This window comes from Raphanus sativus, chromosome 9 (genome assembly GCF_000801105.2).
Source record: "Raphanus sativus cultivar WK10039 chromosome 9, ASM80110v3, whole genome shotgun sequence".
Lineage (NCBI taxonomy): Eukaryota > Viridiplantae > Streptophyta > Magnoliopsida > Brassicales > Brassicaceae > Raphanus > Raphanus sativus.
Genome location: NC_079519.1, coordinates 22,283,083 through 22,298,096, shown reverse-complemented (window position 1 = coordinate 22,298,096; position 15,014 = coordinate 22,283,083). Strand labels below are relative to the sequence as shown.

Here is a 15,014-nt window from a genome sequence, read left to right as displayed (position 1 = left end):
GACTGTTTCCGTATGATCAGATTCCCAATTAAATTCTTGGTGAAAAAAGAAAAACACACAATTAATAAAAACATGATAGAAAAAAAAAATTAACCCAAAAAACTTTTTAAGAAAATAAAAGAAATACCGCAATTGATGGAATCACAATTTTCGTTCGGGGAGGGGTCTGGGAACTTGCTATAGGCTGGATATCCATAGTTGAGCATGGAGTAAATCATCCTTTAAGTGCTCTTGCTAATACCGTTGTTCGACTTGTTGAACCTACAAAAAACAAAGAATAAGTTATAAAATACAATGAAACAAAACAAAATAAACAACAAAAACTAACCATGTAGTGTGTCGGTTTGATTGAGAAAAATCCATGATACCTGGCTCAAGTGGATCAACTGGAGCAGGAACCACTGGAACATAATTTTGCTCCTGGGAAGATGCCGAAGCACGGGAAGTGCTCGCTGTACCATTTCTAACTCGTGGTGTGGAAAGGCGTTGCCTCGTTGTGTTGTCACCACCAGACCTACGATTTTTTTTTAAATAATATATATATATATAAATTTATTCTATTAATTCTTCAACATTACCAGTTGATATGGGTTAGGTCTAAAAAAAAAATACAAATGCTATATGTAACTGCTTATGCACGACTTTATATAACTGCTCGATATGTCACGAGTTTTTAAATTTGGATATGGGCCTTGATATGTCACGAGCTTTTAAAAGAAATATAATTGGTTTTTAAAAATTCAAGTGGACCTTTCCATTTACAATGAGAGCAAATTTTCAAAAGTTATTTCTTAATTGCATCAAAAGTTATTCTTAATTGCATCAAATATTATTGTGACATAATAACATTATTATAATTGTATATGATATCAAAATCATGAAAATTTAATGAAAAACATATAGCCTCATCTATTTAATTACAATGAGAATAATTTTTAAAATTCGCTATACTTAAAAAAATAACATATACTTTTTTTTGTTTACGATTAAATTACAAAATATTTATGTCAAATCACTAATATGCAGTTAAATTACTCTAAGATAAATTAAATTTTTACAAATATGATTACATGGAAAAATACAAATATGCAGTTAAATTTACGTGGAAAAATATATATATAACAAAACAAATTACAGAAAATGTTACAAAGAAACGGGCTGATTACTTATACACAAATATGATTAAAAATACAAATATAAACAGAAAGAAAAAATAAATATCAAAAATTAAATTTAATATCCAATTTAAAAAAATCGTGATACATTCTTTTAAACCGTAACAAAAACTTGACCAACTACACAGATTTACGAACTGTTAATGGAGTTTTGTATCCAACTTTTGAAGATGTTCATAATGCTCTCTTTTTTTGAACTACTATTTTTTCTTTAGGAATTTTTTTATTTCTTTGTAAGCTTTCGTCCAATAATAATTTCATTTCAATGTTCAAAATAAGAAGACTAATCATTTTGAGAAAAAAATACACAAGTAAAATTAGAAATAAAAATAAAGATTTGCCCAAAACACACATATCTGATACAAAAATATATATATAATAACAAAAAAGCATACGCTTAGAAATGCAATTTAAAAAAAACATACAAAACAAACTTTATTTTATTTCCGGCGGGTCAAAATCTAGTTATAATTAAAACATCAATATACAAATATTTATTGTTAAAGTAATGATGAAACATTTTTAAGATAAAAAAAACTTGAAGTCATCTCCGGCGACTAGCTATTGAAGTCATCTCTGGTGACGAATGAAATTCCGTTCTCACATTTGATGAAACGAGCTGTGAGTCAGTATGTTTCAGTCGTTATTGTCAATGTTTTATGAAGAAAAATCTCAGTTTTACTTAGGGTTTTTAAATCAATGATTTCGGGCTGTTTTTGTTTGGATCATAAATATAAGCTTGTTTTATTGTTTGAATCAAACATATAAATCACATAGGAGCCAAAAAGAAAGAATTACATGAAGCTACATTGACATATAAATTTGCTTTACGGAAGAAGACTAGTTCATGACCTTACTTTTGGGTAAGCAATTTTTGTTGTTCCTATTTCTTCTCTGATCAATGCTTTATTTTTCCCAGATTCAGATATTTTTATTGAGCCTGATTGTGTCATACGGTTAGATTAGTTGATATGATACCATTCCTAAACCTTTATGTGTTGTTTTGTTCAATAGCTTATTACTCTAAAGTTCTAACCTTTTTTTTTGTTAAGAACACAATACAATTAAGGTTAGCATTTGTTAGATCATAGTATCTTAAACTGAGCTGTATGGTGAATTAGTCATTAGTATAGATAAATTTGAAATCAGATTAACTTTTCAGATTATGATAAATTAGTAAATTCTGTTGATGAAATCTAGGGTTAAAATAGGTGAGAGTTGTGGTTAGAAAATGAATTGTTTCCTATTTGTTGCTTTCCTGTGATCAGTTAACACTATGAGCTCATTCACGATGTCTTGATCTTTTACATTGCTCTCTCTTTAGTAGGTTTGTGATTTTATTCATGGCCTTATTTGTAGTTTACTTTATGATTCTCTTGTGTTGACCTTTATAGTATTTACAATTTTAGCAAGCATTTGTAAAATGGTTAGAAGGTATTCCTAAACATTTCTCATGAACAACTTCAGCATCCCCAGCATCATCAAGCCTCTGCCCAGCCTCATTACACGCAAAACCCTCTTGGTCTCGTATGACTCCTTGTGCATCAGCAACTAGCACAATCGGATCCATGTTTTCACGCCGGGTATTGCTCGATCGAAGAGTATACTAGTTTTGGAGTAGTGTCGATCGAAGCTTGAGGGGTATTGCTGAACACTGGTTTCTGGTATGCGCAGTTTCGTACGTTCCAACTCAGACATCTCCTGGTTGGAAAAGATTTAAGTGCTTTGCTTCCTTGTTTCTTCTTTTTTTTTGTCACAGAATTTCATTGATAATAAAAAAGAGGAGAATGAGCCTAAAACCATGGCTCAAACTCAGTAGTACATTACATAGAAGAGAAAAAGATGAAAAGCCTTTTTTGGCTAGGGTATCAGCAATCGTGTTCTTTGATCCGAAGAGATAAGAGAAACCGATTGATGCAAAACCAGAGGAGATCGAACTGATGTCGAAGACAATTCCGATGATTTCTTTAGACTGGAAGTTGCCGGAGATAGCTCGGATGAGCGTTGAATTATCGGAGAGAACCTTGAGTGTGAAGAACTCCAAGGTTAGCGCCATACAAGATCGACTCGTGATGGCCTCTGCAATAAGAGGTAAGCTGATGAAGCTTTTGACTGTAGATCCATGGATTGGAGTCTCTAAACTTGGACCCGAGAAGCCCCATCCCAAATCTGGTGTCAATGTGTCTTTGTTCCAGGCCGCGCCGGTCATACATGATATGAAACTGATGTCGCGATGGCTCCTTAGAGCTTGTCTGACCCGATCTTGGTGGAGAGAAAGTACTTTGTTTGCTTCCATGGCTTTTCCTTGTGATTGAGATCGGTTTTGGGCTAGGTGAACCCCGTAAACTGCCACTGAAAGTAAACTTTGGGCTAGATGAACCCGGTAATCTGAAACTAGATGGTGGAAAGCATTCGAGCTATAATGATTGAGCAAAGCTGTAACCACAAACCATTTCACTACCAATGTATCAACATCAAAAGTCCAGTCCTCAAGACTTCGCAATGCTGTGTACTGGAGAGAGGGAGGCTTGAGACCAACTAGCATAATCAATAGACTCGCGTCCACCCCAATATCTAGCAGAACAACAAACAAGGCCCTTATGGCTGAGTTTGGCAAGTAACGTCCTAGTCGATAATCTGATTTTCGAGCTCCTATAGCTGGCGGAGGGGCTCGTATCGGACATACACCTTTCCGGTGAGGGACGGAGACCCTCAAAGAGAGCATACATCCACAGGGGTGAGAGAGGCGTAGATCTGGTTGGTGAAGCTCAACAAACTGTGGAGATGACGGTTGCTCTGTCTCATGATGCGTAGGTCCGTGACGTTGGAGGAGAGAGATCTCCAGAACTTTAACCGCAAGCTCGAGGTGGGTGAGAAGCGGTGGAGCAGCAGTGGAGGGGCTTTTGGATTGTGGAGGAGGGGTTCGATATGGTGGATCTGGAGGTTCCGGAGGTGGACGAGGGTTGAGGTCTCTGAGAATGGAGGTTCGCCAAAGAGAAAGCCCTGGTTTGAACTGCAAGCGTTGAGTCATCGTTGTTGGAAGAGAAGGTGGGGATAGGACCATTGGAGAAAGATTAGGAACGGCACGGAAGAAGAGGAGAGAAACGGACCCTAGCGACCACCGGAGAAGAAACCGGAGGAGGAGCTCATCCTGTAATTGCGGCCGTCTTGGTCTTCGTGCCAGAGAGAGCTGGGACTCTAGGGTGCTGGACGCTTCCTTGTTTCTTCTAGTACTGAAATTCATGCACCTTAAACACACAAGAAAAGGTAATAAGTGAATAGAAAAGAGAAACTAAGTCTTATAAGTAACAAAAACAAACCAATGTTGTCCTATAAACAAATTTTGTTTATTTAAAATATCATTTTGTTTATTTTTCGAATAGTAAAAAAATTCAATAAAGTACAAAAAGTTAGAAATCCAATATATTTTCATTTCTTGATTTACAATTTAAAAGTATATAAAATGATTTTTAAAAAATTATCAGTTTTCTTTGGATTTTTAATGGATCAATCAGGATTAAGTCACATGTTAATGACCCTGTTTGGAAACTCGCTACGCGCTATCTGTGCGGTAACCCGAACCTAGCGAGTTGTGAAAAAATTGAAGATTAAGCGGAGATTAATCGGGATTAATTTTAGGGACAATTTGAGAAATATCTCATTTTTAATTTAAAATTTGAAAAATATACTTATATTTTTAAGTTTTGAAAACTACACTTTTTGAAATGTGATAAGACATTTTTATCCAAATTTGAACAAAAAGATACGTACTCTAACAACTAAAATACAAATTCAAAATTACTATTATTATTGTTTATATTTATGAAAATACAATTTTCCTGATTTCATGTATCCTCGTAGATCTATATAATAGTCGGAGAAAACAAAATTCTACCAGAGCAACATCAATGTATGTGGATTTTAGAACTGTGTGCAAAGTTTCTTGGATTTATATGCTTATTTACTTCATTCTTTCAATTTCAAAGGAAATGTATCCCAACTTATTGTTCGCGGTTGACGTTCAGTTGGTGTTTAAGTATATGATGTCTGAGCAAACTAGTCTAATTTCCAGGGTCTAAATTCAGTGCGTTGAGCATTCTAAACATGCTTTGGAAAGTTGCTTAGAAGATCCATCACTCATGTGACACATATATGGATCGTCGGTACTGTAAAGAATATTGCTTTTGATGTCTTCTGAATCAAAAGAAAATCAAAAAGCTATAGAAAGTTTATTCAGGTCTTTCTTTCAATAGATGTAATAACAATCTTAATATGATAAGAAATCATGTGATGAAACTACTGCGGTTCTAGATGTTGGCTGGACAAATTAAAGAGACGATGTTGGATGGCGAGAATATACAAAATTAAATTACACCAAAAATATTGGTGAAAAAAGAACACAAACATATATAAACAATACAAAAATGGAGAACTAGATGAAGAAGATGATGATGATACACGTAAATGGAGACCTAAAAGAAGGATAGAGAGGAAAGAGATGATACGGAAAAAGAAGAAGTAAAAAGGTTTTTTTTTATCCAAATATATGTAAAAATAGTATAATAAGATATTACACCGATTTAGGAGTATATTTACATCGAAAAATATTTAGGATAATTATATTTGTTCATATAGGATAATTTAGTAATTTTACATAAATAGAAGTATAGTTTTCAAAAAAAAAAATAAATAAAAGTGTAGTTTTCAAAATAAAATCTCATATAGATGTATTTATCTAAATTTTCCCTTAATGTTATGTGCTTATCGTATATATTAGTAAATGTGTTGTCATACCAAGAAGTTACGTTAGTCTATTGGTTCGAGTGCCTTTGTTTTATGCAGAGGATGCGGGTTCGACGAGTGTTTTGTTTTTTTTCTAATTTTTCTTTAATGAATACAAATTACCAAAATGCCATTATCTTCTTCCTTTTATATGTCGTACAAGAACCTTAATTTCTGCATTTTCAACTTTTTTTCACGATTCTTCCACCTTTTCACGGATTTTCTGATGTTTATGCTTAGTTATGATAGATTCACAACGATACTTTATGATCTTAAGCTTAAATTTTAGAAAAATCAAACTTTTTGTGAAGAATTCGAGTTTTTGGGCGAATTGGGTTAAAAGCGCCACGGTAGCTTACAGATTCACGTTTAACCGCCGATTATATGGTCTCTGCGGTCGCGTTTTAGAACAGAGGTTAATGATAAGGTTTTTTAGATTTTTATCGGGTTTATCAGATTTTTGTTAGTGGATTTTTTAATTAAAATTTATCTGATTATATATAAATCACTAGGTTTATCGATTCAATCGCAAATCTGGGTCAGATATAAAAACACTTATATATATTTTAGCATAAGTATATAGATCAAAATTCAACTTGTAATACTTAAATACCAATTTTTTTTAATAATAATCAAATCCATCACTACAAGAAAACACGCAGATTCTGAGGGAAATACCGAGGGAAAATGAGTTCCTCGGAAATTTCTGACAAAAATATCGAGGAAATACCGAGGAAACCAAGAAATGGGGTTCCTCGAAATTTCCTCACTATTTTTTGAGGAATTTCGAGGAAGATGGTCTTCCTCGGTATTTTTCGAGGGAATACCGAGGAAACCAGGGTCGTCGGAAAAAATCGACGGATATTTCTAATATTTCGACGACATCTTGTAGCCGTTAGAGAGCCGTTGGGAGAGCCGTTGGGGGATTTAAACAATTTCGAGGAAATTTCGAGGAAATGTCTGTTTCCCTCGAAATTTCCTCAGTATGCCGGGAGGATTTCATCTATATAAATACAGCCACCCCTCTTCCTCTTCATTCACTCCATTTCTTTTCTTCTTCTCTCCTAGTCTCACGAATTTGATTCCAAAAAAACATGTCTTCTTCAAATTATTTTCGTTCTTGGATGGATCGACCTCATTTGGATCCGGACACGAGATTGCTTACGGAAGAATACAATCAAGGTATAATCGAGTTCATGAGGGTAGCTCGCAAACAACCGGAAGCAGAAACAGGTAAGTTAAGATGTCCTTGCTCTAATTGTAAAAATAGAAAAGTATTAAAGAGTGGGATGTTTGGACTCATCTATTATTGAGTGGGTTTATACGAAGTTACAAAATTTGGTATCATCATGGGAAACTGATTATGAACTTGGTAGTACTAGCGAACCTCAGCCGGCGGTTATTTAGAAGAACCAATTAGGGCGGATGTAGATTATGGTGTAGGTACTGAGCAGATGATAAATGATCATTTTAGAGGGGAAGATTTACCCAATGCAGAAGCTAGGAGATTTTATGAAATGTTGGATGCTGGAAAGCAACCATTGTACGAAGGTTGAGAGATGGTCATTCAGCTTTATCATCTGCTATGAGACTGAAGGGCATTAAAACAGATTATAACTTGACTGAAGACTGTGTGGATGCGATAGCTAATTTTGTAAAGGTATTCTACCTGAGGATAATGTAGCTCCAGGTTCATACTACGAGGTTCAAAAACTCGTAGCTGGGGTTGGTTTATCTTATCAGGTAATAGATGTATGCAGCGATAAGATAAACACTTATACATTTTAATAAACGTTAAAGGAAATACTTACAATAATTTTGTAATTGTGTTATTTCATTGTTTATGATCATCTATACCAAAGAAACCTCATTATTATGAATTACACTTGTATGAATATAAGAAATGACATAGGGGAAAAAAATCGATGTTTTCAAAACCCCAAACCCTCTTTCCTCGAAATTTCCTCACAATATTGTGAGGAAATTTCGAGGAAAGTTTTCCTCGGACTGTTTTTCATTAACCAGGCAACCCTAGCCGCCAATAAGAGAATTTCGAGGAAATTTCGACGGACCCTTGTTAAAAATTGTGAGGAAATTTCGACGGACCCTGTCCGTCGGACCCCTCATAAATTAGGTTTTCATTCTTTTCTTTCCCCATTTCTCTCCATCGACCTCTCTCTCTTCCTCTCCGCCGCTCCTCTCCTTCTCCTCTCCCTCTTCTCTTCCTCGCGCCTCCTCTCCTTCTCCTCTCCTCTCTTCTCTCTTCCTCCACGGATCTCCTCTCCTCTCTCCTCTCTTCCTCTCGGCCTCCTTCCTCTCCTCTCTTCCTCTCCTCTCTTCCCATGTAAGTAATTCATCTCTTCTCTTCCTCTCTTCATAGATCTCGAAATTTAGGTTGTTAGATAGAAAATTCTAGGATTGAATGGATAGTTTAGGATTTGCATGATTGAATTGTTGTTTGGATTGTTGGTATATTTTTTTTTTTGATTTTTAAAAACGTTTTTTGATTTTTAAAAACGTTTTTTGATTTTTCAAAACGTTTTTTTTGATTTTTTAAAACGTTTTTTTGATTTTTAAAAAACGTTTTTTTGATTTTTTAAAACGTTTTTGATTTTTTAAAACGTTTTTTTCATTTTTAAAACGTTTTTTTGATTTTTAAAACGTTTTTTTGATTTTTAAAACTATTTTTATATATTAAAACTATTTTTTATTTATTAAACTATTTTTAATATATTAAAACTATTTTTGTAATTATTAAACTATTTTTAATATATTAAAACTTTTTTTTGTAATTATTAAACCATTTTTAATATATTAAAACTTTTTTGTAATTATTAAACAATTTTTAAATATTAAAACTTTTTTTGTAATCATTTAATAATTTATTAAAATATTTAAACTATTTTTTATATATTTAAACTTTTTTTTGTTATTATTAAACAATTTTAATATATTAACAAATTAAATAAATAATTGTATATATTAAATAAAATTTATTTATATAAAGGTCTCAAGAGGAACAGACCCGCTCTCGACAGCGTCGTGGTCGTGGTGGTTCGGGGAGCGGCTCCATTTCGGGTTCCGCATCGCCCTACAGCTCCTACCAGACATCTCCCTCTCCATTTCCCTCTCATTCTCCTCCCGCTCCCGGTGTGGCACCCACTCCTGCTCCTGCTCCTGCTCATCCGGCACTTCTGAGAGTTGCGGAGTTTGTTCGACAGCCGGGTCGTGACCATCTTCCATATCTCACTCAGTATCCACGCGGACGGGGTCAGACATGGTAATTAAACCTATTTTTTTTTCATTAAAATTTGATTCATTTTAAATAATTAATTCTTTTTATTAGGTTCGACCGATCCGGGAACGGGATCAGCGGATGGATCAACAGTATGATGTACTCGTCCCTCGAGAATGGACATCCGACTTTCACCGACTTCCCTCTCGAGAAGCAGCATATGTGGTTTCAACAGTTTGCGGTAAGTATTCTATTTTTTACTTATTTTTTTAATCTTTAATATTAATTTTCTACTAATTGTGTTTTATTTTCAGCAACAATTCAACTGGAATGCCGATGATACGTTGTTTATCTATTACCACTTCGTCCATAAAGTTATGGACAACTATGGGAAGCAGATGCACTCGTGGAAGAAGAAGTGGGAAATAAACAAGGTTCGTTTTTATTTATGAAACAATTTTTTAATTTTTTAAAATATTTTTTTATTTATTTAACAATTTTTTTTAAAGGTTCCAAAGGGGATGGACCCGACGGTCTGGCGGGAGTTGGGTGTGCATTGGAGTAAGAACGAAGTGAGAGCAACTTCTTCCACCAACTCCACCAACCGCAAGAGCGACCGTAAGGGGAAGGGCATGTACGTCCATAACTTGGGTGCTCAATCTTTAGCCATTCTGGGGGATCGCTTGGTAAGCTTGTCGGTTTTTATTATACTATTTAAGATTCTAATATTTTTTTGTGCATTTCTTTTAATTACTAATGTTTGTTTAATTTATGTTTTTTTCAAGGCGGAAGAAAATGAGGGGGAGCCGGTTGATCATCTCCACCTAATAAAGACGGCGTATACCAACAAGAAGACCGGCGAGATTGATGATGATGTTGTGAGGGATGTGGTCACCCTCATCGACAGTCAGATGGAACAGGAAGTGTCTCAGCTTCAAACCGAGGATGACGATTCGACGGGATCGACCGACTTGCCTCGGGTTCGGATCAACCAAATCGTTGAAGCGGTAAGTTCATTTTTTAAAGTTCAATCCATTTTTTATATTATTTAAATTTGACACTTTCTTTTTCAGTCGGTTCCAAAGAAGAAGGGCCGTTTGTTCGGTTTGGCTCGTCGGTCTCCCTCGGTTCCGTCTGCTTCTGCACCACCATCGTCCTATGTTGATCAAGAAGTCCTTCTGAGTCAGATGAGGGACAAGGATGCTCGCATATCTGCGCTGGAGTCCATGGTGGCGAGTCAAGAGGCGGGCTGGGAGGCACAGAGGAAGCTGAACGAGCAAATGATGGCGATGATGAGGAGCATGAACCCGAACGCCAACGTGGACTTCCCGACCATGCCAGACTCGGACTTCCAAACCCCATAGTTCAATTTTTTTTAAAAACTCTAAATGTTTTCTTTTGTTTTGTATGACTTTGAATTTTAAATAATATGTTTTCAATTTAAATTTTAATTTTATATTTTCGAATTTAAATTTTAAAAATTTTTTTAAAAAAAAATAATTTTCAATATATTCCGAGGAACAGCTGTCCTCGGTATATACCGAGGGATGTTTCCTCGGAACATTCCGAGGGATAGCTTCCTCGAAAATTTTTGAGGAAAGCAGCCCTCGAAAATTTTCGAGGAAACTGTCCCTCGAAATATTTCGAGGAACAATGGTCCTCGAAATTTTCGAGGAAAGCTTCCCTCGAAATTTTCCGACGAAACTGTTTCTTCGAAAACTTTCGTAGGTGTTTTCCCTCGGTATAATCCTCGGTATATACCGAGGAAAATGTTCCTCAATATATACCGAGGACCTCTTCGACGAAGTACAGTCCTCGAAATTTCTTCGGAATTGTGTTTCCTCGAAATTCCGTCACAAATTTTCGAGGACATTTCGAGGGAAAATGAAATTTCGAGGAGATTTTTTCGAGGGACATTTTCCTCGGTATTTCGTCGGAATACGCGTATTCCGACGAAATACCGAGGAAAATGTCCCTCAGTATCAGCGTGTTTTCTTGTAGTGGTGGTGTCAGTCGTCTGAATCTTTTGTCCTGCACTTTTTCTTGAATTAGTGTGGATCCTATCGTTCCTCCCATGCCAAATCTCAGAGATATTTGTGTGCCATATATATAGTTGAGTAGTCTTTTTGTTTTACAGGAAAATTCCAAGTCAAGCAGTGGAGGGAATGCCATGATTATTACTGAACTAGCTGACCAGACTTCATGAGAGCAAGGTCAGCTTAAGAAGAGTTGGTTCCAAAGAAAACTGAGTGGGTACCAGAAATCAATCATTTTATCCGGTAGCCACGCCATAAAGTTCTGCCTCGAATCTCTTGTACCTAGAGGTGTTAAAATGGGTAGACCAACCCAAATCAATCCATACCCAAATGGATATACCCAAATAGATTGAGCAGTTTATGTTTATGGATTATGAGTTAATCCAACCCATTAACTAAATGGATTGGGTTAAACCATAACCCAACCAATTTAATGAGTTAATGGTTTTAATAAGTTGGTCCATTAACAATGCTATTATTATTTATTACACATATTTTAAAAAATATTTACTATCACCATTGACTTTCTAAAATTTAATATCAAGAAATGCTAATCAAAGATTAACAAATTATATAATATAACTCATTAAAATATTTTAATTTAACAGAATGTAAAATGTCTTGTTCCCGATTCCATTTGAGCCACTTAATCGTTCACTTCTCTTGTTATGCATGCCCATTGTTTTAACCTGAAAAACAAAATCAACCATTTGAGCTGAAACTCAAATCTTAGAATCTCTTAGAAGAAATACAACATTCAAAGACATGGTTTCATCACTATCATCCATTGCCAATTCTTGTCAGTCTAAAACAGTACATGTGTGAAAAGGTATACACCTTAGCTATTAACAACACATCAACCTTCACATCAACACTAATCAAAGACAAGAAATATGCAAAATCTATTCCTCACAGACTCATCAACAAAAACACAAAGCTAAAGGAACCACAAGAAGTTATCTATTGAGAACTTTGCTAAACAGAAAGGCAACCTGTTACAGATCAAGAACAACAAATGAGACTTGCTCCTTTGGTGGATGCATGATCATGTCATTTCATGATCACCTAGTCCATTTCGTTTCTTAATTAGCAAAAGGAATCAAACAATCTGCTAAAATGTTCCACATATACACGCAGAGGTTGGTGCTATAACTGAAATTTTAATAACAATTTCTCAAGTGAAAAAGAACTCACGTTGCTGCTACAAGTGTTCCACAAACATACAAAGGCTGGTGATGTGGTGCACGCAGCATTTGATACCTGTCAACATAAAGAAAGTCTATTAGCACTATGAAGAATACAAAGTCAAAGATACTCTTCCAACCACAAATAAGAAAAGCTTGAAAGTCCACAAGTGTTTCTTGATAAACTAGTCAAATGAGCTTATATAATGAAACGAGAAATCTGAATGTCAACAATAACATCATTAGAGAATAACAATAACAACAACTCTCATCTCCGAATGTGAACAACCTGGAAACGCAAAAAGCATCTTCCAATAAGAAAATATGAAACCAGAAACTATACAGGATGATCAACGAAGCCAACTTGATTGCTTCCTATACAATACAATTGACTAACCAATTACACTTCAATCGATCACTTTTAAACTAATGAGTTTGTCGATAGATTCAAATCCGGAAAATACACTTCAATCAATCACAAATCAGCAAAATCAGTGACCCATAAGGCTAAAAGGAAGAAAAATAGAACACCTAAGTTAAATGGGCCTAACAGTCTGAAAGCATAAAAAATTGCGGCCTTAAAGCAATTGATATTATATAAAAGGGCCTAATGACCATGCCCCAAATCCAAAAGCAATTACTAAAGATGTGGATGACAACACGTGGCAGTAATCCAACGCTATACCGTCACTCTCATCACAGTCTTTCGTTTTCAGTTCCAAAATCCTGACAATGAACTCGAGTCACACAGCAGCCATCAAGCCTATCCAGCCGCCACATAAACCGGTCACTACCCTTCATAACCAATATGCCGGTTTTTATGACAGAAACCGGTTTTAATTGGTGAAAATTATAGCAATTTTGCAATTTCAGTAGTAAAAAACTGTATCAATCTAAAATTAGATTTATAAGGATCGAATCCTTTCATGAACTCATGTACTTCACATTGCTCCCTAATTAACATTACTTTTCTGCTTGACCAAACTATTAATAAACCAAATTTTGGTCCTACGTGGTTTAAGTATTTTCTTGGGCCCGCTGATAATCCAATAAATTGAACGTCGTCTTCATTTACTTGCTATGGCCTATGTGTAAGAAAACTACCCCATGACCAAAAGGCCAAACAAACAACAAATTTCAGGAAAGAAAACTATATGAAGAAAATAAAAAAATAGAATGATTGGGCTTATGTGGTTAACTTTTAGTAATATGTTTTGTTTTGATTTGGGATAGATCTCATAATCGCGTAATCGAGTTTTTTTATAAGTGCTCAACAGGTGACTACAGTAAAATCTAATTTACTTTTATTTTTATTGTTTTAACATTTAGACATAATTTTTTTAAACTCGTTTCATACACCTAATTTCTTAATTTGTCGGCTTACCAATTTTATTTTTCTAGTTCGCATCATTTGTTAGGTTATAGGATGTTATATACCTGGCATTTAATTAACAGTAGTTTTGTTGGTTGGTAGTCTAGTGACGTGATATCTCAAAATTAAAATATCGTAACTGTTATTCTTTTTTGGTTGAATCGTAACTGTTTTTCTAAAAGGTTTTTAATATATGGAGTGGTATTTTCAATAGTTATTACTGTGAGCCGGCCCTTGACAGAAGCGAAAGAGGTCATTGCTTCCAGCCACCAAATAATATGTATTTTACCACATTTAGATAGACAAGTCTTAGTAGCATAGCGGTTGTGTTGCTGCTGTACACATAACATGTTGAGGGTTCGAAACTCCTCTCTTGCATTACTAACTTCTAGTAATATTTACTTTTTTAGATTTTTTTACTAACATGAACCACTGTTGATCTATATGTAAAATATGATACTAAATCTAAAGTGACAGATTTATAGTAATATATCAAACAAATAAATGCACTATATTTGTAAGAGTCAAAGGAAAAGTGTGAATCTTAGAGAAAGATGGAAAACTGTTTACTTTAATTCAAAATTTGTTTTGGTAAAGTGTTAAATTTTATACCAAGAGTTTTAGTTTTTACAAACAATACAGAGTTCGTTTACAAAGATTACAAATTTTCTTTAATTCAAATTTTCTTGGATAATTACAATGTTCGTTTACAAAGATTTATATAGAGAGATAAGAAGGATCTAGAGTTCTTGATAGATGTTATGATGATTCACTGAATACATAGCTAAGAAGGTATCAAATCTGTTGTGTAACGGTAGGCATGGTTAACACTTTAGCTTTGTCCTTACAGGTACAGAGACTGTTGGAGGAAGACTCTGCTTTGGCTTGTCTTGTTTTAAAGTGGGTTTGGTCTTGTGGTATGATGGAGTTGGGCCTATGTTGCTCACATTCCCCTTCAAACATGGAGTGGGGTGAAAACACACACCAAGTTAGATCTTAACTCGCAAAAGGTTCTTTTTGAAAGTGATTTGGTGAAGATGTCTACCAGTTGCTTCTTTAAAGGGACGTGTTGTGTTTCAATCAGTCCCAAATCCACTTGCTCTCTGATGTAATGGAAATCAATATAAAAATGCTTTGACCGCTTGTGTAAGGCAGGGTTGGCACTTAGATACACGGATGATAAGTTGTCACAGTGCAAAACATTAGCATGATCTTGTCGTATAGCAAAGT

General features: G+C 34.9%; 1 protein-coding gene and 1 long non-coding RNA gene across 2 annotated transcripts; one reads left to right on the top strand and one right to left on the bottom strand.

The window, feature by feature from the left end:
• The first annotated feature begins 8,972 nt into the window (after positions 1-8,972).
• LOC130500153 (uncharacterized) lies at positions 8,973-10,556 on the top strand. Its single transcript, XM_056994894.1, has 4 exons — positions 8,973-9,433; positions 9,507-9,626; positions 9,702-10,199; positions 10,266-10,556. Exons 1-4 carry the CDS (start codon positions 9,347-9,349, stop codon positions 10,554-10,556), a joined length of 996 nt encoding a protein of 331 aa, XP_056850874.1. The 5' UTR covers positions 8,973-9,346.
• A 986-nt stretch (positions 10,557-11,542) lies between these two features.
• LOC130499524 (uncharacterized) lies at positions 11,543-12,856 on the bottom strand. Its single transcript, XR_008938381.1, has 3 exons — positions 12,702-12,856; positions 12,423-12,488; positions 11,543-11,917 (listed from the first exon to the last, which is right to left on the bottom strand). It is a non-coding gene; the product is annotated as an uncharacterized LOC130499524 (long non-coding RNA).
• Between the last annotated feature and the right edge of the window lie 2,158 nt (positions 12,857-15,014).